Source organism: Chaetodon trifascialis, chromosome 12 (genome assembly GCF_039877785.1).
Source record: "Chaetodon trifascialis isolate fChaTrf1 chromosome 12, fChaTrf1.hap1, whole genome shotgun sequence".
In the NCBI taxonomy this organism is placed as follows: domain Eukaryota; kingdom Metazoa; phylum Chordata; class Actinopteri; order Chaetodontiformes; family Chaetodontidae; genus Chaetodon; species Chaetodon trifascialis.
In genome coordinates, this window is record NC_092067.1 from 21,555,770 (window position 1) to 21,580,696 (window position 24,927).

At 41.8% G+C, this 24,927-nt stretch overlaps 1 protein-coding gene across 1 annotated transcript; it reads left to right on the forward strand.

Moving 5' to 3' along the window:
• The first annotated feature begins 1,951 nt into the window (after positions 1-1,951).
• Positions 1,952-20,619, forward strand: mrasa (muscle RAS oncogene homolog a). Its single transcript, XM_070975663.1, has 6 exons — positions 1,952-2,131; positions 12,253-12,511; positions 13,473-13,626; positions 14,882-14,981; positions 15,766-15,845; positions 16,881-20,619. The coding sequence occupies exons 2-6, from the start codon at positions 12,319-12,321 to the stop codon at positions 16,978-16,980; spliced, it is 627 nt and encodes a 208-aa protein (XP_070831764.1). The 5' UTR covers positions 1,952-2,131; positions 12,253-12,318; the 3' UTR covers positions 16,981-20,619.
• Positions 20,620-24,927: the final 4,308 nt, after the last annotated feature.

Consider the following 24,927-nt stretch of genomic DNA (forward strand, 5'->3'; position numbering starts at 1 on the left):
GCTAAAATGAACTGAGACTGCAGCATCAGATCCATTTATGTGGAGCATTGTCACCAAAAAGGCAAGAGCACACACTTGATAATGAATATGCTTCAAGCTGAATAATGTCTTTTATCATGCAAAAAAAAAACAAACAAAAAAAACAAAACAAAACAAAAAAAGGCATGTTTTCACATGAAATGCCAGAAAACCACATGTGCCATGTGTTGTTTTTTTCCACAACTGAAATGTCAGAGAGTCTAATTCATCCATCCATCCATTTTCTATGCCGCTTATCCCTTTCGGGGTCGCCCGGGGGAGCCGGAGCCTATCTCGGCTGTCAACGGGCGAGAGGCGGGGTACACCCTGGACCGGTCGCCAGCCGATCGCAGGGCACATACACACACCATTCGCACTCACACTAACACCTAGGGGCAATTTAGAGTCACCAATCAACCTAATGAGCATGTTTTTGGTCTGTGGGAGGAAGCCGGAGTACTCGGGGAGAACCCACGCATGCAAGAAGAACATGCAAACTTCACACAGAAAGGCCTGACCTGGGAATCGAACCGACGACCTTCTTGCTGTGAGGCACGCACACCGTGCAGCCCCAGAGTCTAATTCAATAAAGGGAAAAAGAACTTAAATGTCCTCATGTCCCATAAACAAGGCTTTTGTACTCATAATTGTGACTTAGCCTCTCATGGTTACAAGACTTGCATCTCAGGATTAAGAGAAAGAAAATCTAATAATTACAAGGAAACTAACTGGAAACTAAGTGTAACTAACTAAATAAGTTTGACATCTTGTAATTATGAGTGAAGTCATAATTATGACATACAGATTTGTAATTATGAGGTAAATACTTACGTGATGATTAAGTGAAAAGGTCTCTAATTCATTCCTTTTTGGTGAGTGAATGCGCCCCTGTAAAGACCAAATGTGCCTATTTCTTATGTATGCCCCAAAACACATATGCTCACACTGTTTGTGAATTCATTAGCCATGTGTAAGTTTCTCACATTTCTCAGGTTTGATCAAAAGGTGTAGGAGAAACAAAAGTATTGAAAATCATAACCTGATATAATGTATAATTTTGCTTAATTGGACATAATAGGCCTACAACTAAATAAATATAGATTCACACTTCACCATTGGTGAAAGAGGAACTGGAATATTTTGCTTTAGTAAAACCAGGAATACCAAAGTGTATAAGGCTTACAAGTAAAAGTTCAATTGAGTTTTAACATCAAAATATACTTAGAGTACCTAAAATAAAAGTGCTGATTTTGCAAAATGGCCCACGTCAGAGTGATACATATACAGCATATATACCACTGGATAATAGTTACTGATGCATTCATGTGTAAACATAACTAATGTTGCAGCTGGTAGATGAGGATAATTTCAACTACTTTAAACCATAATGATACATCACAATGTATTCACTCAATGCTATTTAAATTCTGTGTAAATAATCAGAATCTACAAAAGCAATTAATGTTGTCAAATAAATATAGTAGAGTAAAAAGTACAATAGTAGTTTCCAAAATGTGATGTAGTATAAAGTAACATATAATGGAAATACTCAAGTAAAGTACCTCAAATTTTTTACTTAAGTACACTCAGATTCCACCACTGTGTGTGTGTATATATATATATGATGTAATTAATCCATTTGACTCTCCTTAAATTAGGCACGGCTAATTTGACAGGACTATCCCTTTAAAGAAGTCCGCTATATCAACAGAGTATAAGAACAGTCCATTTCACTAAAAAGGGGAACTCTCTCACTGCTTCGTGAAATTTCGGAAATCCAACAGAAAAAATGGACCCTAAAGTAAAACGAAGACATTGTTTTAAAGTTGCTCTTAAACATGGAGATCATATCACAGTGAAAAACAGCATTTAGTGGTTTAATGTCTTCGCCAAAAAACGGCGTTCACCCCTTTGGGGCTTTTCTATTTATAGCATCAGCTGTTGCAATACAAAGATTAGCTACTCAACGTATTGTTTCGCAGATGTGGGGAGCACACTCCCGTCTGTGGCGAAAGGGCGGCGGTGGTTTGAAGCCGAGAAAGAGAGGGATGAGGAGGAATATGTCGGTGTGAGGACGTTTCTTTGTGTTCACCACAGCGAAGCTCACACAGCGGTAAGTCGCTTTCCTGTTGACAGAGAAGAGGTCGTGAATGCGGGCGTTTGTGTTCACGGACAGTGAAGGCAACACCTACCGTTAAAATCAACTACTCTCCGGGTATCAACAACTTACTGTAGCCTAGCTAACTGTCACCGGGTGGTTTCGGCTAATGACAGCGCAGTAAACGGACAGGGGAAGTTAGCTTGTTTTCATGGAGAATATGAACGACTGTATCACGTTTGCGGAAATTCCTTTTTGCTGCAAACTTCAAGAGAATGATGAAGCAACCGAAATCCGTTATTCAGGGGCGGCTACTGTCGGTTTTCCATACGGCCGCTCGCGCTCTCTTTCTCTCTACCACACACACACACACACACACACACACACACACACACACACACACACACACACACATACACGGGCCTTGCCTCTGTGTGTCAAAAATCTTCCCGTGGGGACGAAACACAAACATAGTGCTTGCCTTTTATCCTCTGTCGGACGCATACAGTATTTTACCACCACCATTTTTAGCAGCTGCATACAGCACGCGTGCACGCACACACACACACACACACACACACACACACACACACACACACACACACACACACACACACACACACACACACACACACAGTGGTGTCCAGCTCTGAAACGCTGTGCAGATTTCACCGCTGGACACAGAGAACAGAGAGATTCTTCATGTATCAAATCATTGGATGAGATCATTCAGAAGCACCAGTCAGCCTGCACACACACACACACACACACACACACACACACACACACACACACACACACACACAAGTTAATCACTATTAATAGCGAAGTGAAATCACCAGATAATTTGGCTGTCTGCGGATAGATCCCCTTTATCCTTCCATCATAACATCATGGAAATGTAAAACCCTGCTGCTGCTGCTGCTGCTGCTGCTGCTGCTGCTGCTGCTGCTGCTGCTGATCATGTTGCTTGTGCGCGTAACGGTTAGCTGACTTTTACATGCTGCTTGACAATTTCCCTAAAGCTTGATCGTGACCTTTGACACGGGGAAATTACCCCCTGGATGACTGTACATGCTGGGTTTCCCTAGTATGTATCTACTGCATGTGTACGAGGCCTTTGTATTAACTTGTCATTAAATAATGATTCGTGTGAGATGCCAGTTTCCACTTGCATGTATCTGGCGTCTTGCCCAGGTGACTCTTCTGCAGTGGTGGAGGAAGTACTTGGATCCTTAAGTAAAAATAGTCAATTTCAAGTCCTGCATAAAATGATGAAAATAATTCAAAAAGCACCAAATTCTCAAATTTGCAAAGCTGGAACCATGAAATGTTTTTGCGTGAAAAATGACTGAACAATTATCAAACAGTTAGCAATTAATTTTGAGGTACAAGTATCTCAAATTTGTACTTCAGTACATTACTTAAGTAAATATACATAGTTCAATTGTGCCACTGCATATTAGAAGTGTTGCCAAACACTGGCCTATTAGTGTTGACAGGTAGCCTCGCAGCCATTAGGTTACAGACAGCCTTGACAAAATCAGTCAGCGAAATGAATTACGAGTGTGGGTCTCCTTCTTCGTCATCTGAGGTGCCCTTGAGCTCAGTACCAAAACAATAAGACATTCCAACTTTTGTACATGTAGTGAACTGTATGTCTGTTAGCCAAGATATGAGATACGTGCATCAAGATACGTGTTTCTATACTCTTCCAAATCTGATTGGTCTGAATATTGCGTAGCATCTCACTCCAGCTCATAACTGCAATCAGTAATTTCAGACCACTGATAGTACGTAACAGCGTTAAGCAAATGTTTGATTTCTTTAGTTTTTCAAACTGATTTCCTTGATAACAGCGGATTAGCTTATACATTCTTCAGCTTTCCATGCAAAGAAATTGAGTTGAGTTAGTGTCTTTTGCTTTGGCATTCATTCAGACACTTAGGTTCAAGGCCATAGTTTGTGTTCAAAGCTTTCACTGAATTATTTGACCCTTCTGAAAGGTTATTAAATGATCAAAGTGTATTAGAGACGGCCTTAAGATTTACTGTAATGTCAGAGAAAATGTCTGTATTTCTTTTGATTGTATTGATATTTGTTCAGGTTGTCCGGTTGAGTTTAATAATAAATGAAAAACCTTTGAATCAAATCAATTCATCACTGATCAAGTTACAATTGCAACAAGGTACACAGTAAACAAAGTACACACAGCCACAACGCAGAGTTTGTGTAGACACAATAAAGAAAAAGGTACATCTGAGAACACATACACCCATTTGTTTTTGTTTGTTGACATCAGCGCTGGACGATATGGTTGAAATTAATATAGTAAAGTGTAGTATAGTAGAAATACATTTTAGGGTATTTTCCAATATCAGTATAGATCGACATATGAGATGTAAAGCCACATACAAAAATCGGATCGATGTCTGAAGCCATTAACTATGTTTCTTAGTTATGCATCATATAAGATTGTATTCTTCATCTGAGTAGAATAAAAATTAATTTAGTTTTTAATCACAGCTTGCTCTGAATCATGAATTTCCTTTTTGCCATAGTTGACTGCTGTCAGTGGTGTCTACTGTGTAAGTGGAATAACATAGACTGTTGGTCGGTTATGTGGTTGTTCAGAGATAAGTACTTCATAATCAGCCGGTGATTTTTCAGTTCAAACTTTAAATGAAGTATAACATTTTGTAACCTAGCCTGAAGTATTGAGCATTTATCCCAAATGCACTTAGAAATTAGTTGGTCATATACAATAACAAGTACTGACTCATTCATTCAGTGTCACTGCTGCCTGGTAGTTGAATGACTAATGACATCCTGTGTCCTGGTTGAAATTCCCAAATAGCCAGAAAAAAAAGTAAGATTATCAGAATGAATGAAGAGGTCATAGTAGGAAGTGCCCCCATGAGGTCACAGTACATTAGTGACATATTTGGGTCGTATGTGTGAATTGTGTGTGAATGGCAGCCTTATCCACAGAGAATTTCTGAGCATTGCTAAGTATTATGAAAAAAGACATCGGTGTAATTTATGGCTCAATGAGTTCTCAAACAATGACTGTGTCACATTAGTCACTGGTGAAGACCCACAGTCATGTGATCAGCCCTCTGTTAGGCTATTTGCACTTTGTCCTCTCGGCCAGTTGTCGCACAGGGTGTTAAAAATCTGGGCATGAAGTCTGTCATCATTGCGGAAAATGTGATGAGGGGTGCTGGCTTTCTTTGCCTCATTTTCTGGCATAAATTAACCGAAATTATTGCATTAAATCATAGATTTACTATGTAAATGTACCTGTTTAAAACAGTCATTCAGCACACAACAAATGACTTGTCAGAATGAGTTTAAAGGCATCTGAATACAACTGAATACACAGTATCCTCAGCCTGCTGCTGCTCAAATAAGCACTGTCAGTGAGGAAACAACCCTATATAATAAGACAGTGGCTCGTGTGAAGGAGATGCTGAAGATGTACAGCTTCATCCAGAGAGCCACATTATTTTGCAAAGAAAACATCTTAAAGTAATTTTGATGCCATGTTGGCAAGCGTGGTGCATGAATTCAGCACTGTATGTGCATCTGATTTTTGACTACATTAATAGTTGGAGAATTGATGCTGGTAAAGAGATGCTATAATAATATAATGATCAACCCTATTGATATAGGACCTTTCTAAAACAGGGTTTCCAAAGTGCTTTACAGGATGAAACCAACAAAGTTTTGATCATTAAAACACTAAGGTTATATTCCTTTTGTATTTGCCGCCACTCTCAGACAAAGATAGCCCTGATGGAAATTATTGCTGTGACCTCAGCTGTCTTAGTGACAGGAACCAGCAACATGTTCCTCAAGGCTGAACAGCCAGTTCTGCCAAAGAGTCAGACTTTCAATATTTCGGAAAATATATATTCTGATAGAGTTATACTGTCCATTTCTCAAACAGTCGAACAAAAGATCAGATCAGCTCGTATTCCAATAAAAAAGGGTGGAGTTTGTCAGTTGACAGCAGCGTCAGAGTTTTCATGTATCTTGAACTCGGTGAACTGTGTCTTAACACCTTTGAATGATCGATGAGTGTTGATATCAACGCCACAGTACAGGCTAGGGTGTGCACCACTGTTCCTCCTTATTCCTGTTCTGTGAGACGTGTTGCTGCTTTGTTCCCATGCGAAGAGGGAAGTCCCTTTATCCTTTCCCAAGCCAGCAACTGGCTACTTCTCAAGAGCCCAGAAAGGCTTTATGGAGTCATGGTGACGACAAAGTATGAAGTCAAAAACACACCAGGAGGCACTGCGGATTGCCTGGTTTATTCTCTTATTTTGTCTTCTCTCTAGCTGTCACATTGGATGAGGAGAAACTTGTTATATTTCCTGGTTAGTCACAGAGGTAGAGGTTGTCTCTTCAGGTGAGGAATGAGCTGAGTGAAACAAGTGCTATAGAATGATTTACATGCTCTGCGGTCCTGTTGACATGCCACACTGCTGTGCTACAAGGCGTCCAGTAACTTCATACACTGTGTCTGCTGTGCTGGAATGGCTGTGTTTTGGACTCAAGTGATGTGTGATTTAAAGCAGTTTTGTAGATTTGAAAAGGAGGTTTCTCTGATTAATGGGAGTTTGGTATGAAACAGGAAGAAATTCAAAAGGTGGTTCTGTCCTGCACTCTAAAAGCCGGCCTCTCACGGAAAGGCTGAAAGGAAAGGACAAAAGTTAAGTTCAGCTTTAGAGTCATCATCTGTTAAAGAGTGTGGGTGAATAGCTTGACCGTTTTGATAGACGTGGACAGATTTTTCTGGTCTCAGCAGGTTAAATCTCGGTTTGTTGCCTCCTACTCTGTCGTGTCTTAGTCCAACTCAGTCTCCTATAAATGACATTGATATATAACTTCATTGATTTCCATTTTATTTTGTGGTGCAAAACGCAATCAGCTGGATTATGAGTGTAAAGTCGAGGCGTTTTCACGCTGGGGTGGTGAAATCTTAATAAACACATCGTGCCTCAGCCTTCAAGTCACTGTGATCTTATTCTACAAAACTTGTATTACATAATGTTGTTACAACTTATTACATGATCGGTTATTGCCATCCAAAATAGGTCATAAATACTGTATAATGGGTTGATAGCTATATATGAGTGTGTTGGACAGGCTCCATTTCTCCTGTCCATAACAATAACATGAGACAGGCCTTTCCAAATCCATCCGCTCTGCAGAAGGTTTTCTAAAAGCTCCGTTTTCATGGGTGGAAAATGCCAGCTTAGTGTGGATGAAAGACCAAAACTGAGAGGAAAGGATTCAGATTCTTTGGCATTTGTGTGCACGCAGCCTAAGTGTTGGGCACAGTACTGTACTAAGTATGTCCTTCGCAGGCTGGGTAGGCCCTCTGAAACTCGCCAGCCACATTGGTCAGATGACTAACTTTGGTGGGACACATAGTAAAATTTCCTCCGCAAAGCTTCCACTCCCAAAGGAATTTGGTTTAAACTGATGTCTGGGGATTATTTTAGTCTCGCAGAACGGTGGGTGTTGTTTCAGTGGAATCGTTCACTCCACCGAGTAAACTCGCTGAGGGAAACGCTGACACGCCGAGCGGGGTTGTGACCTGACCTAGCTTCAGCTAACCCAGCGTGACTGGGTTGAACACCACAACTGGTGGCAGGTTCTGTGATTTCGGGGCGCTTCTCAAGCTGCTGTGTTTTTGTTTTTCTGCACAGCACTGAAAACCTAAGGCAGTGTCATGTGAAGTGATGTCGCGGCATAGACGTTCGCTTTGTGACTTCATGACAGCCAGCCAGCTGACTGAAGAGACTTTTTAACATCAGGAATTTGGCGTGAAAATTCTTTGCCCAACTTGGCAGGCTGATTGGCTGGTTGGTCTTTGGAAAGGAAGGAAACATCTTCCTTCCCTCCATTGTGCTGGGCAGGAAAGGATGGACTGCAGCCAGCTGACAGCTGTTTCCTGGTGGATGAAGGAGGAATGGGTGCGTGGGTGGTGTAGGGTGTTGAGCTAGTAGTGAGTGAATGTGGTTTTTTTGTCTGCTTTTGACTGTTGATACAGTTTAATGAGAGCTAGAAGATTTTATGGTAGGACAGTAGATTTGTTTCATGTCAAACTTGTTTAATTTCAGATTTGTATTAACACTGGATGGCTTGATGAAAATGGGTTGTATCAGTGAAATGCACATTTTAAACCTTTCACTACAAATCACATATACTTAAGATTACTCCATCCATCCATCCATTATCTATACCGCCTATCCCTTTCGGGGTTGCGGGGGGCTGGAGCCTATCCCAGCTACAATGGGCGAGAGGCGGGGTACACCCTGAACCGGTCGCCAGCCGATTGCAGGGCCACATTCAAGGACAAACAAACATTCACACTCACATTCACACCTACGGACAATTTAGAGTCATCAATTAACCTAATGAGCATGTTTTTTGGTCTGTGGGAGGAAGCCGGAGTACCCGGAGAGAACCCACGCATGCACGGGAAGAACATGCAAACTTCACACAGAAAGGCCCCGCCTGACCCAGGGATCGAACCGGCAACCTTCTTGCTGTGAGGCACGCGCACTACCTGCTGCGCCACCGTGCAGCCCACTTAAGATTACTCCCAGAATGTTTTTAAAGAAGACCAACATTTAAAGATTTCCCACCTTCCAGGTAGCCCTGGTTTTAAATCAGAATCAGCGTTGTAAAGAAATACATTTGCAGAAAACTTTTTGAGATATATAATTCATCGCAGTGAACATTTTGCTCATGTCTTTGCATGTAGATGTTTAAAGGTGCTGTGGACAAAGTTTCATTTACATTCATTGTTTCTGATTGATTGTAATGATTCACGCATTATTCTAAACATTAATTTTATGTCTAAAAACAGAACTTCCAATATCATGTAAAAGGAGAAATAGCAGTGACAAAACTGGGCCAAAATGGGGAGCACGTGGTGAAATTGTGGTGTCTATGGCGTTGACTCAACACCATATTATAACATTTCTATCAACTTTGTCCTCGCGTACCCCCGCTTCCTCTCCCTCACTCTTCTGTTTCCGATTTCTTACTTCCCTCCCATGTCTCTCTCCCTCTCCGTGGCCAGCTGTGAGCTTTTTGCCATGATAGCATGAGATAGCGCAACACATATTAAAGCCCCTATTTTACTACCCTTCGTGATTTTAACCATACAGTATTACTGTATTAATGTAAGACTGTGAAAATGGGAAAAAAACGAAAAAACCCACACGTTTGTTGAGTACTGTACAAGCTGTTCCCCTGAGGTGTAAAAAAAAGCCATCGTCTGACTCATTTGCAAATGTTTAAATAGATTTTTTTTTTGTATTGAACCTCTAATGTGCTTTGCTTGTGTGGAAAAAATACTCCTCTGTTAAACCTCTCATATTCTAGCTAGATGGATGTTTATTTTTGTGTTCAAAAAGCCATAATTACAAACTACACTTATCCAACTGTGTTGAAGCCATCATATTTCTCTGCTGGCGCTGTGGTTGTCGTTGGCTACTGAGTGGAGACGTCATTAGCCTGGTTTCTACTACTGGGCCAAACCAGGCTCACCAAGGCTTGCTTTAGCCGCTTTTGCGTACAGTTGTTATATCCACGCTGTGAGCGAGCCAATAGCGTGAGAGCGGCACCAGTGGTTTTCTGTCCAACACAACAATCAGGCCTGTTGCCTGCAACCCTTCATCCAACCAGTTTTATTGTGGCTGCTGCTTCTTTTAGTATTCTTCCTTATATTTAAATCACATCAGTTTACAAAAAAAGTGAGAATGCTGGTAGATCTCGCTCGACCAACTCATCACAGTTGCAGTAAGGCGCTAATCATGGTGGCGAATGCAGCTGCATGTAGCTGCTTCATGATAAAAGCCTTTTGTGGTTTCCAGGTGGGAAGCTCTTAATATGAAGCAGGAGCCACAGGAAATGTGTGCTTTGCATTAGCTGTATCTTAAAGGTGCTCCGTAGAGTTTCCCTGTAAACAAACAAAAGTGATGTTTACATTCAGTGTTACTCACCAAAATGCATGTATCCTTGAGCTCTAACAAGAGGTGTTGAACACTTTTCCTCCCTTATAAAACATTTGCAGAGCTAATTTGCCAGCAGTCGTCTTCCTTCCTACTGTTGTTGGCTCATTGCGGCAGATCTCGGTGTGTTACCGCCACCTGTAGATCAGCGGATTAGTGTGAAATGTGAATCGCATCGCACATGTGAACCCACAAATGCATGTGTGTTCTCCTGCGTCTGCATGAGATCAACAAAATGGGGACCCGCTTATAGAAAAACAGCACCGTAGCACTGCTAGAGGTTCAAAACTCCACAGGGAGCCTTTAAAACAGAAAGTACATACAGCTCCAGTATAACTGCAGGAGGGCGGATCAGAAAACAGTGAGGCTCATATCATTTAGAACTAAACAACATGAACATAGCAGTGAAACAGAACTCCGGCCACATAAACTCTATTTTCATGTCAATGCAGAGTATAAAACATGGAAAGCAGTTTTTTTTCTGGGAGCACACTGAGTTTATGTCTTCAACTGTGGCGGTTTATCGTCTTGGTGGCGGTTTAGCATCTTGGTGACGCGCTGTGCGGCCCAGTGGGTAAAGAGGCCAGATAGAGGGTGTGGCGATGATAATCCCGTAGCAAATGGCAAACTTGATGCCAAGCCCGAGTGTGACCATTTATTCATGTCTGTTTGTTCTTCAGCCAGCTGACCTGTTGGATACTGACACTCTGAAAGCCGCTCACAGTCTCAATTAAAACTTATCAAAAGAGTGTTGTGTCAAAATTCTGATGTATTTGTGGCTCAAAGAGGGCCATTTGTCATTTTGCAACACAGGGTTGCAAGTTGTTTCCCCTTCATACTACCAGGATCATGTTTATGCTGCTAAATGACAGCCATGATTCTATGCCTCTAATGCACCTATAATGCAGGATAATATATCCTCTATGGTCTATGATTGGGTGCTCCTGGGGAGCCTGGCCACCAAATACCAAAAATGCATTTCTCTTATTCCATTGCGCAGTCCTTATTGTATAATGACAAATAGATAAAACATCGAACGCTGAACACAAGCTGTGACATCACTGTGCTGCCCTGCAGTGTGTAGAAATTAGAGGGCTGTATGTTACACCGAAGCTACTAAAGTGCTAAAAGCTGAACAAAGCAAGCCCTCTAAGAATGATGCTTTCTCTCCAGCCACCTGCATGCCTGCACACTAATCAGTTTAGAGCCTAAGCACTACCTACCTAAGTAGGACCATAATATTGTAGCTCAGTGTGGTTACCCCTGCTTTGAGGCTGCAGTAGAAATACATATGATCACAGCTCAGCACACTGCGGTTGGGTTAAGGAAAGCATCTTTTAACCAGAAAAAGAAAATAGTGACTCTGTCTCATGCCTCAAATTATAACAGTTGGGGTTTTTGTCAAGTATAATTGTTGAAATGTTTTATACTGCTTCTTATTACCCCTCATATCGTGCATGCTGACATCCACCACACACATGAACATTTGTGATGAACAAGTCATTTAATCACAACGTCGGGTCCCTCTTTGGCACTCTGGGTGGGTTTATGTTACTGCTTGCCATGTCACAGAGGTCTGCAGGGCTCCGTGGTTTAATTTCTGCTCATCTTGCATAAATGCTCGAGTCGATGCACTCGGCCCCGTAAAACGCAGTTCCTGTAATCGCTGCTAGATTGGATTAAATGGACTGGAAAAACATCAGCTTCTCCTATAAAAAAAAGTCAATTGTTCCACTTTAATGTGGTTTATACTTGGACTTTTTCACTCTTCTGCCATATTTTAAAGCCATGTGCAGCTTTTGTCCTGCTTGTCTTTCTCTGGTGAGAAGAATCTAAATTACTGTTCCCCAGCTATGGATGCTTGTGTTGTAGGTGGGCTTAAAGGGTGCTGAAGTCTCTCTTTTGGCCTGTCTTTGTCTATTTTTTGCACTATTTTTTCCTAGCTGTGGTCTGTGGTCTCTATGGTGATGAAAAAGCAGCTGCAACAAAAACCTTAACACCTCTCTCCCTTGTTCTCTCTCCCCGTCTGTCTGTTGTTCCCTCCCCTCTCTATTGTCAATCCTTTTCTCTTTCTTTCTCTCTCTCGGTCCTCCATTTCAGCCAGGTGTGTCTCACCAGCCACCTACTAGCCTACTTCCCACCTTTATCACCACTGTTGAGGTAGCCATGGCGACCAGCGCTGTGCCAAGCGACAACCTGCCAACGTACAAGCTGGTGGTGGTGGGGGATGGTGGTGTTGGCAAGAGCGCCCTCACCATCCAATTTTTCCAGAAGATCTTTGTGCCAGACTATGATCCAACGATAGAGGACTCGTATCTCAAACACACAGAGATCGATGGACAGTGGGCAATACTGGATGGTGAGTAGACGCGTGCGTGTGTGAAAATAACCTCTCCACGCTAATCTTCTGCTTTGGTTTGGTTTTCCATCTTCAATTGAACACGACCGCCATCAACCAACGAGTGAACATTTGCGATTGTTCTTTAAAATCTGTTTTAGCTTTTAACGACATTCCTGCGGTTGCTGTTTCCTACACTGAGCTGGCCATGGACTAGCAACTCCTCGAACGAATTAATGACATTTAGAAAAAAGCACTGCAATGGTTGTTGCATGTGGGAGAAATTATGCATCATCCCATGATTTTACCCTTCCCTCAATAAAGTATTAAATTTATGTTGGAAGCGTATAAAGCTCTGGAAAAAAATTAAAAATCTACTTTAAAAAATCAGTTTCACGGTTTATGCAAATGCAGAGTTGTGTAAAGCTTTGACATTATGTTATGATGCACTGACGACTGATGACCTCTGCCAAGGCCTGGCATTCAAGGAAAGACCATTGTTTGTGTCTTTCTCTAAATTAAAATATGTCACAGTAACCAAATCGTACATCTCATTGTGCAATGATTTCTGCAAACTGGGTCAGTTTACCTTCATTAGTAAATAAATGGAACAATGCTTTTGGTTAGATGGGGTTCAACAATTTACATTTGGAATAACTCTGACTCTTTATTGCAGCTTTTATAGGTCCTGGCATGCTGGATGAGAACCTTGTTAAATGTTAAGTTGAATCAGGTGATGCAATGAAAAATAAAATAAGAATGACTTGAAACGCCTAAATGAGCAATTTGCCACTGCCACTGAAAAGCACATTTAAATACATGGTGGAACTGTAGTAATGTGATGGGGAAAGTGCTTGCTCAGATATACAGCGCAGTATGCTCGACACCTGTGTGTAAGATGTTTATCATCTGGGAGTGTTTGACAGTAAGCAAGAGACCTGTTCATGTAAAGTAGCACATTGGTGTTCCTCCATCTTCACAGTGCTGGACACAGCCGGCCAGGAGGAGTTCAGTGCGATGAGGGAGCAGTACATGAGGACAGGGGACGGCTTCCTCATTGTCTTCTCTGTGACGGACAAGGCCAGCTTTGAACATGTTGACCGATTCCATCAACTCATACTACGGGTCAAAGACAGGTAGGTCACAACTGCTCAGCTGAGAGGTACATAACAGAAACACAACAAAGGAAACTGAGGATTAATATAGATTTTGATCCTTTTCATTATATCTGTTAGTTATGAGAACATTTTACTCACCAAGGTAATTGCTGTGATTTAGGTCTTCTGCAGCATCACTGGAGTGAGGCCTCAGACTGGTTGTAGCTATATAAACCCAGAGTTTGTCCCTGTCATCTTCACCAGATTATTTGGAAGTGAAAACAAATGAGAATGCGCTTAAAATGTCCAATACAACCAACCGTAGCATTGAAAATCTGTGCGTGCACAACTATGGTAAATATAGTAAGTCAGAGTCAAACCTAGAAGCCAAAGTTAGCAAAAGAGGAAGTAGCTCTCTCAGATGTAGAGTAACGATGTTTGCAGTACGGTAAGCTTGGGGATCTGTTACGATCATTTGACCCTGATGTTTGCCCTGCTGAATCACATTCTTGCGATTGTGCTGCACCAATTAAGACTATTAGAAATTTTGGCCTAAACTAATCTAAAAAAATCCTTAAATAAGACCCAGTCAGAAACTAGAATTTTAAGGTTTAGTGAATTCCATCATATCATCATCCACTGTGGTCTGATTTGACAATGCACATGACCCATATAAGGGCTAATGCATCACACACACAGTATTTTGAGGAATATTTATCCTCGTTAAAGCCAAACTTTGCCACCTCAGCCAGACATGGTTCAGTCAGTGCTCACAGGTAGCATCGTCATATGTTTCAGGACTAGAACGGTTAAGGATCAGGATCTTGTTTTTTGCTTCGCTTTCCTTGAGCTGCAGCCCAGTTTGGCAGAACATCAGATTTGTTTCCACATTTCGAATCAGTTGTGTTGTGAGTGTCGGTAGTGAGAGAACAGACTGCATCTGTTCTCTGACTGTGACTGACAGTAGCCAATAAAACTGAGCTTGAGATGGAGCAAAAATAGAAACTGGAACTGAGCAAGTCTGTCCATATTTAGTGGCGCTCTACTGTAGCTCACTTTTCTACAACATTCGTGTTGCAGAAATCTGACACCTCCGGGCAATTTGTGTAGCATGTGATGCTCTTTCTAATCTAAACGGAAACCTGTCAGGTCTTTAAAATAGTCTCTAGATCTCGAGACGCTTCGAACCACTTTGAAACCACTGCAGTTCGTTTGGAAATGCATTGTTCAATTATACAGGAATACCTGACTGAGTGTGTGTGTGTGTGTGTGTGTGTGTTTTTTTTCCTCTTAGGGAGGCCTTCCCCATGGTGTTGGTGGCAAACAAAGTGGATTTGGTCCATCTGAGAAAGGTCACCACTGACCAGGGCCAAGAGATGGCTGCAAAACACAATGTAAGTAGTGAAATTTTTACCTGATGATGCCTGATTTCATATCAACTACTGAGTTTTGTAACAAAGTTTTTACATTTGCACGTGTGCACTGCAGAGACAGTGAAGGCATTGAGAGGAAAGATCATTGCTCACAGCTGTGTGTCCTTGTATGAAGGCCTATATCTATATCTATATCTATACCCTGTAGCTGGCTGAAAGCTCAGACTCTGTCTATGTGTGAACACAAGTTCAATCTGACGGATGTGGGGGGCAAAGAGACCTCTGTCCACACCGAAAAGCCTAACCAACATGTAAACGGCTAAATCTCCTTTTCTTCAAACAACAAACCTGCAAACATCTGGTGGGACAGACAGCCCGGCTGACCAGATGATTAGTTCACGGTCACAGTGCCAATACGTGTTAATGATGCAGAGAAGAGAAAAGGATGAGTTTACAAATTTAACTGGTTTAATGTACTCTCAGCACACAAAACACACACTCAACACACCATGGAGCATTGAAACAGGAAGCAGGCAGACATGACTGTCAAATGAAGAAAGAACCTTCAGGCTGAGAGAGAGCTCTCTGAGCTGCTGAGTTTACTTTCTATCTGTGTTGTTTGATGACTTTGGCCAAGTGGGATTCAGGGGAAATCACAGACTCGGACACACACACATGCAGTATCCTCTCATTCCACCTTTGGGCTTCTTATGTCCATCTTTTTTTTTCTATTGTCTGTGTGTTTGTAAATACACTCTAATATCACTTTTGCTCAGATTTGGAATATTTCTGCTTGTTTCTTCAGATAACTTATATTGAAACCAGTGCCAAGGATCCTCCAATGAATGTGGACAAAGCCTTTCATGAGCTGGTTCGTGTTATAAGGTAACTCAAAACTTATATTTATTCTCTGATTTTCATGACACTGTGAGATATTTGTCTATTGCCCTCCCCCCTTTTTTCCAGTATGTAATTTCACTTCTTTAGAGGTTAGTAGCACTTAGAGAGTGCTGCACTGGCATGTGAGGGCAGTGAAAGTGTTTTTAGGAAGAGTGGAAAAGCAAAGAGAAAATCACAGAGCTATTTCCTGTCTTGACACACATTTGGTTTGCGGCCATGTTTTTCATGTGGTCATGTCTTGTTGCAAGAACCAACAAGCAACAAGCTAGTACTCAGATACCTGAATACACAGCTGTAGTCACCTCTGTATTTATGAAAAGGAAATAATCCAGATTACAGGGAGGACATGCTTCTCTTCATGCAGAGCTGAGCAGAGTTGATCCATGAATCAACATTGCCCCCTTGTGGCCAGACTGTAGAAAGCAAGTCATAAAGGGGTGGATGAAGAAATAATGACTGTGCTTTTATTCTGACTGATGCATCAGCAGTTCAGGCAGAAACTGTCAGTCCTCTTTGTACTTGTGTGTGTTGCCACATACTATTGATTGGCTCTAAGATTAGCATGACTCACTTGTGTACCTGCCATTGTAACTGCGATTTACAACAGTAGCTGGTGCATTATTCACAGATGCCGCAAAAACATGGCATGTGAAAAGAGAAAAAGTCGTTAAAACAATGTAGAAATGTATTAAAATGAAGTCACAATGGAGATTAAGCAAAGTACATTAATTATGTTACTGATTTTAAGGGGTGCTTTTAGGTGTATTTTGACAACTCTAAGCTAAGCTAACTGCTTCTGACAGACGGACATAAGAGTGGTATTAATCTTGTTATCTAACTCTAAGCAAGTACGTGCATTTCTGAGAATATTGAATTATTCCTTTAACACTATCTTGAATGAATGAATATATGACAGATAAAACACTGTGAGACACGGTGATAACTGCGGCAGGATTATTGTAATGTAAGGTGTAGAAGTAACGCTTTCTCCTCTGCCTCTCTCTCTCTCCACACCAACAGACAACAGGTCCCAGAGCGAAACCAGAAGAAGAAAAAGAAGATGAAATGGAGAGCAGAACGTTCCGCGGGCTCCCACAGGTTCCACTGCGCCATATTGTGACCTCCCTCGCCCTGTTAATCATTCGTAACGTACACACACCCACATGCACGCCCACATACCTTTGGATGTCCCCAAAGGAACGCCCAGCAGTGGTTACCCACTGGAGCACAAAAGTGAGGGGGGTGGGGGGACGGAAGGAAGGAGAGGTGAAGCTGAAACGTTGGACTGATGTCCCCTCAACCCTTCACAATGCCTTGGAATGAGTGCTATGCCACCTCTCCTCGATTTACGGTCCCTGTCAAAGGTCTTTAGATTTCTCCTATCTGTATTCAACACACAACTACAGCGTCGCTGAACTGTTTCTCAATCAAGTGTAATTTTTGAATTTAATGTCAAATGTGGCACAAGATGACAGACTCTGTGTGGACACTCAAAGAGGTCAGAATCTGCCGGATGTTGGAACTTTTGTCTTCTTGAGAAAGGGAAGGAAAAGGGAGGAGGCGGGTCAAAATTGCGCCTCGTGTTCTCCAACTCCAACGACTGGTCATCGGCTTTCTGTCCTCACACTCCGACTTTTTCTGGAAGAAAAGCACCTGTGTGATCTTTAGATACGCTGTCAATGTTCTCTCTTCGTAGAGTGGACGTCATAAGGGCGCAAAGGGTGAGCATGAGAGCGGTGACAGTGGTTTTGGTAGTGAAAATAGATGTTGCGTGGTGTTGCCGATGGGTGAACTGTGAGTTGTGGGAGTGTAGCGTGTACCTCGTGGTCATGTGATGCTCGGGTTTTGAAGTGTCAGTTCAGAGAGGATGCAAGGACGTGTCTTAGCAAGCGAAAGAAATGTGACGTGATGCTGAGGAACTGTGTCGTATCGGTCTACAGGTGAACATTATGGTCAGATCAGCTCAGTGAATAAGTGTTTAAATATTGTAATTGTAAAGGAAGTAAGATTGGTCGGTGTACATGGTTACACTTTAAACATAACAGGGTTGATACCAACACTGACAGCCATTTTTACAGACACTCCGATGAATGGATTATTTTCCCGTCATAAAAATACAGTATATGAGAGCCACTTTACATCAAGTATTTGAAAATAATTATGGTTAATTTAGGTTGCCTCTTCAGCCAATGGCATGATGAGTGCAGCCTTCATCAGTACTGTATGAACAATAGCCCTAATATTTTTTTTTTGTCTTTGTAGTCTTAACAGATTCAAATTGCTTTCCATGTTTTTTGTATCTAAAAAAATCTAGAAATTTACAATTATATTTGTGTTAGAAAAAAATTAATTATAGGTGGCAATGTAAACAAATTCAATGCTGTTTTACAAAAGATCCGTAGGAAATTCTTGATGAAATAGAATAGATAAGGGATAGCGAGAGCTTCGTGTTTCGGACGTGAAACAGGCTGGAGAAGCTGATTTGCACTGGCCACTAACCAAAATAATGTGATGTCACTTTATTTCAATCTTGGGGCTTTTCAGACTTGCACCGTGGAATTCAGGACAACGCTAGAAGACGAATCACGCTCAGTAAAGGACAGCGCTCCTTTAGTTTGGGGATACAAAGTGTAGCCCTGGGAATACGTCAGAGAGCCTGTGTGAGGCAGGCAGCGTGATGCTCTGAGGGCTCAAAGCCATGCTAACCTAGCTACAGACTAAGTTTAGTTGTAGGAAAACCACACACTCGAAGCAACAAGACATTCAGTGTATTCGTGTTTGTAGCTGTGAGGTGGATAGGAATGTACAATTTAATAACCTATGAAATGGCTTGTACTGTTAACGCACTAAAGTTTCAGTGGACAACTTTTTCTTTGTCTGGATGAATACCGTCTCTTGAAGGAATACATTTTTGCACTTTTAATACGATTTCTGACTTTCCTATTGGCATGCTGTTTTCTGTTCAAATCTGTAAGTGAAGCGAAAGGCACGGTCAAAAACAATTTGAATGTAAAATCGAATAACTAAACAAGCAAATAGGTTGATTAGTGTCGTAGCCCTGTGTGCCTGTGTATGCCTTGCGCCTTGGCGATGATTGTAACAGCGATTGAATCAGATGGAATTTAATCATTGGAAAGGTGTTGAAAGAAAAGGTCTATGTTCAGTTTTGAACTAAGAAGGCTGAGTATGAAACAACTCAATTACTGAACGGCATACAAGTTCACCTCAGCATGAAAGTGGAAAATCAACCTCAGCAAAAGAAGGAATACAGTGTTAATCTACATCTACTGCGAAAGGGACTTCACAGAGAGTTTCCAGAGAAGGACGCAAAACATTGAAGTACTGATCATCGAGCAATGAAGCAACAGACTCTGGATCACAGGGGAGGAAAAAAAAAAGACAAAAAATACTGAATGTGTTTGATGAAAATGTTGCATCATGTATGTTTGATACCATTTTGTATTATTGATATGAATTATTGATATGATTCTTGCAAAGTGTTTTTTAAACAACTGAATAATTTATTAATGTCTATGTTACCTCAGCGTGTCCCAGACCTGGACAAAAAGCTAAACTCCCCATTTTCTTTCCTTTGGGACTCTCAGTGGGTCGTAGGCCTTTTGCCTCTGAGCCCCCATATGAAGAGACTTGTAATGTGTTGTGGACCAAGACGAAGACACAGAATCTGGTCCTGAACTAACAAAGCGTAAGGACCTTTGCTTTTCTGGAGCTCACGTGGAGGCTCACAAGTGAAAATGTAATCACACAAGGGTCAAAATAAGGAAAGTTTGTTGTCCAACTTTAAATATGTTTGTTTGTTTTTTCAATGTGAAATTTCTTAAAGGAATCGCTGCACATTTTGGGAAATACACTTATTCACAGTCTTGTTGAAAGCTAGATGAGAAGATTGATACTGTAGCTGCAGCCAGCAGTCTGTTATCTTAGCTCAGCGTGAAGACTGGAAACAGAGGCCTGAAGGGAACAAAATCAGCACCTCTAACGCTAATTGAGCACGTTTAGTTTGTTTAATCTGTACACGGTTCTGGTTTTACGTGGGTTTGTGTGCTAAGCTAAGCTAACCAGCATGCTGGCTAGCTTCATATTAGCGAAGAATGCTATCAGTCTCATCTAACTCAAGAAAGCGAATAAGTGCTTTTCCAAAACTGTCACACGGTTCCTTTAGGCAGACTGAGCTTTTGTACCAGCCAGGTGTCTTCTAGTTGTCTATTTAACTTTTTGGTTTGAGGTCCAAGATACAGTTTGAAATCAGAAAGTTACCTTTCTTGAATGAATCGTTATGGCTGGTACAAAGAAACCTACTGATTTATTGCGCCATCTTCACATTTCAGGCAGACCAAATACAAATGCTGAAAGTGAACTTAATGTATCAGTTGTTTTACCCTGGATTATATGTGAGCGAAATTGAGCACTTTTGTTGTCATTAATTGGAGAGGTAGCATTCTTTTTTCAAATAGACACCAAGTATTGTTGAAGTTATGCAGTCGATTTGAGTTGTGTATGTCCTGAAATTTTGTCGGTATGTAAAGGGCCGTGTAAAACTTTAAGTTTGGATTACAAAAAACAAAATTTGGAGATGTCACAGCAGTTGTGTAACGTGTGTTTTTGGACAGGTCTGTTGTATTCTTACTGGCTGTGTCAGACTGAGGAGCTAGACGAGGCACAAACAAACTGTGGCCTTTTTATCTAGCCTCAGGGGTTGAATATATTTCAATAAAGAAATACAAGTATTGTGACTTTACATGACTGACTGCCTCATCTTTTGTCTGATGGATCCATGATTTTAAAATGCAGAGCCACACACTTACTCACTGCTGAACGGCCTGTGATCAGAGCCGTGTACCACAGTCACGACGGACATGGATACGTGCGCTTTGGGAGTCGACTTGCTTGTTCAGCAGAAGCTCGCCTCATTAATCTTCAGAGCTGTCAAGGTCCATTGAGTTCAGCACTGAGACTGCTGAAAGCTCCATTTTGCCTCATTGATCTCAACCCCTCTGGGAAGTGACGGCCAGCACACAGAACAGGTACCGTATCTCTGCTATTGATTTCTGTTCATGTCCTTTACAGAGTGAATCAGGTAAGGAGAGGTGCACAATGTGGGGTGGGAGGCAGGAGAGCTGCAACACGGTGATCAGGATTATTAAGAACATGGATCTAATTTCAACCCTCCAGTGCTGAATCAAGGCAAACCATCAGACCGTCTTTAGAGTTTCAAACATGGATACTGTATGTCAGCTTGAAATATTAGGTACTGCTTGAGTTAAAGCTTCAGAAAGAAACCAGTCATTTTAAAAAAATGCACAAAATTGAACACATTTTACCTTTAAGTTTCTGTGCTATTGGAGGGTCTCACCACTGGGGGTCAGCCCTTTACTGAAGACTCATGTTTGCAAACCCATGAGAAATGTGCCAAAGATTACTTCAAAGGACCCAAAACGTGCTTAGAACAATTTCATGAAAAGCAATTTCAGTGGCGGGAACAATCATTTTGCTTTTAAAATTGCATTCAGTCAGTCCTCTGAAATAACGTGTTTTTAATACGAACAGCTCATTTAAATGGAAATACACAGGATGGAAATAGACCTGTTTAGAAATAAGTAATGCATGCGTAAAACATTTTCATGTAACTGTCATTAAGGGAGAAAAGAGCCAATAGACAGACTGACACTCTTTCATCCACCTGGAGAAGCAAGGTGTTTATGCAGTAAACGAATGGCGTCCTCAGCTGTCACCGACCACGCATGGCCACCTTGCAGAAACGGTGGATCTTGGCTGGAAAAGCTCATGTCCCCACCATCATTTCTCTTGCAGCACTCTGTGTTTCAATTACATGTGCTCATTAAGCTCACTTACAATAGGAACGTTTCATTCATCTCACGCCTGGTGCACACCTCATGCTCTATTCAGTTTCTCCCTCCACCATGTAGACACCTCCATCACGTATAGCAACCCAGATCTTTTGTCTTATTAATCAGACTTATTTCATACCTTGTGCAGTATATTACCTTTTACATCTCTTTGATTATGTAGCTGCCGATCTTGGCTGGGTTTATTAATGTCTTGCACAGTCTCTCGCAAGCTGCTGGGATTCATTTAGGCAGCATTTCCAAGAGCAGAACCTTGCCAATTAACACAGATGTATTCTTATTTACTAGTGCAGCCACTCTGGTTTTCCTTTTAATGGCGACATCAAAGCAGATGTGTCTCAGTTTTGTAGAATTTCAGGGTCATACTGTACGGTGCAACAGTTGACTCATCAGCCTCCATTCTAGAGTGCTTGTGTGTGTGCATGATGTAAAAATGTACTGCGGGAGAGAGAGGTGGCTTTGAAGATGAAATAAAAAAAGAAAGCTAAGCACTCTAAAGTCTAAACTCCTACCTGAGTGAATGTAGTGTTTTAGATTCAAACAGCATGCCAGTCAGATCCAACAACCGTTACATCAAATCTTCACAAATGGCCTAACAAATTAAAAAAGGTCAAGACATGCGACGACAATGGTGCCAATGGTGATAAAAGGACGAAAAAAGGTCAGAATGGAGGAGGGGGTGCTGGTGTGCATGCAAATGGTGCAGACATGTTTTACATATGCTCCTCTCCACGCTCGCGGTGTCACAGGTTGACTTACAAGCCCGCATGGTTAATCGAGAGCAAACTGCCAGCTACCTTGAAGCACAAGTGCAAGAACATGAAGCACTCAGAACTAAACAAGCACAACAGCCAGCTCAACACAAAGTGCTTGACTTAGAAGCACTCCAGTCTGTCTCCAGACAGATTCCCAAGATGCAGTTAAAGTCGACATGCACATCACAGTCGTGCACATCACTCTTTTCAGTCAAAGAAGCCGGTAACTGGTGCCAAACCACGCACCCTCCAGGCACACATCCACCATTTTCAAGAACCGTTCCTGTGCCACAGCAGACAAGGGAAGCAAAGTCTGGATTTTCCCGGATTACACAAGTGAGGCGATGACTCAACATGGTGCCTTTTGTGATGTTATGCAGGCTCTACTCAACAGAGGAGTCAAGCACACCCTGAAGTGCCCAGCCAGGCTTCACATTCATCACCAGGATGGAGCAGCGCCCACAGCCTTCAATGCAATCATCCAATCAAAGATTCACAGCTTTGAAACCCTCCCAGGGAAGCACTGATTTTTTCATATCTTATGGAGGCTTGGAAAGGGGAACTTGAATTATCTGAAGCTGCATGGGATAAAAGTCTGTCTACAATACAATCCCGCTCTGTTAACAGTAGCCATCAGCTGATCCGGTCCACTGTATTCACTATTATAAATGCTGGATGTTAAAGATTTAGCCTTCGATCTCACCACTGAGTGACAGATGTCAAATGACAGAGGGGACACCGTCTCACGTTTCCTGCCTTGGCCCCTCTCTCACTGGATTCAGACCCATAATGTTCAGCTGATGCTCAAAGGCCTGGAAGCTGGAAGCTGGACTGCTCACAGTGCTTTCCTACAGCCAGTCATTTTGAGGGAATGGAAATCATCCTCTCACCTTTCCCTCCAGAGATGGATGACTGACATGATTTTAATCATACAGATGGAGGGACTCAATCTAAAACTTCTCAGCCAGCTATCAGTGACTAACGCAGCCTCTTAAGAAAAGTCTTAAAATAACATTTCCAAAAAAAAAAAAAAAAAAGGTCAGAGAGAGCAAACGGGCGATATCGTGGAAATCAGAAGTGGAGTCAGAGTAGGCAGCCAGGCAAGATGGAGGTGTAAATGTACCTCTGGATGAAAACCCTTATGAGAAAGTGTCTCATTCTGCCTCCACAAGAGAGAGGACAGAAAGGTCAAGGCGTCTTAATCATCCTCTTGTCACTGAGCAGTTTATCTGAAATCAAACTTGGGATCCTTGAGCAAACATTGAGATAAGAGTGAAATGCAAATGTAATGAGGAACTGAGAAGAAGTCTGGGGAAACCAAAAAGCGCTCATTTTGCAGAAAAACAGCCCCTATGACTGATACATTACAATAAATTACAATATTAATAGACGTATGAGTGTGTAAGCAGCATGTTACTGCTGAAGGTGCTCGAAGTGGAGCTGGGGGTCGGGTCCCAAAGGATCATGAGATAAATCTGAGGGGTCATGAGATGATTAATGGGTGGGGAAAGAAGGATTTTGTGATGAAAGATTTGATAATTTATCAAAAAAACAGCATAAACTAGAAGAAATTAAATTTAGAGGGTAAATGTCTCTCTGATAAAGCTGCTGACATTTTTCCTTCCTCTGAGGGAGCAGTCGCATATAGAGGAGAAACTAACACATTCATGAAGTTTTTTAATTTGTTTCAGTCAGGTTTTAACAGATGTGTAGGCCCATGTGACAGAGGTGAAGTTACAGTTACAGTCCTTGTCTCCAATATTGAGATCTGAACATATTCTGGTGCAGGAGCACATTAACACATTAATTAATTAATTAAGATTTTTATTATCCATGTATACTGCCTGAGCCAATTATGTGCATATCCTAGTTAGCAGAAAATGTAATTTATCATGTTTCAAATCACCTGTTGGTGTTCGGCTTTTCGCCACTAAATAGTGGGACCCAATGATGCAGACCCAGACACAGGACTTATGAAAACAAAATGCAATGTTCATTAACAAAAGGGAGAACCAAAAGCGCACTGAACGAGTGGAACAAAAACAACCAAAAGCGCACTCAAAAGGAGTGGATGATAACAAAAGGAGCTCCGACGAGGCGGCTTTAGAATCAAGGCACGCGTGGAAGCGGCAGGTAGGCACTGAAACAAAGGAAAGAGCACACGATAAGTGGCTAAGACAAAACAGTGGAACATTAACTTTTTCTCAGGAGGAGAGGAGGACAAAAGAGACCAGACACCGTCATGGGAGGATGAGGAATAATCCAGCACAGGTAGGAGAGAGCTCTCTCCTTAAATACTCTGCCAAATCAGGAAGCATGCTTCACAGGTGAGTCCAGAGGGAGGCGGAGCTGGCTGAGGTACGGGGACGCCCAGCCACAAAGACAGGGGAGAAACAGACAGGCAACAAACACTAGGAAAAAGGG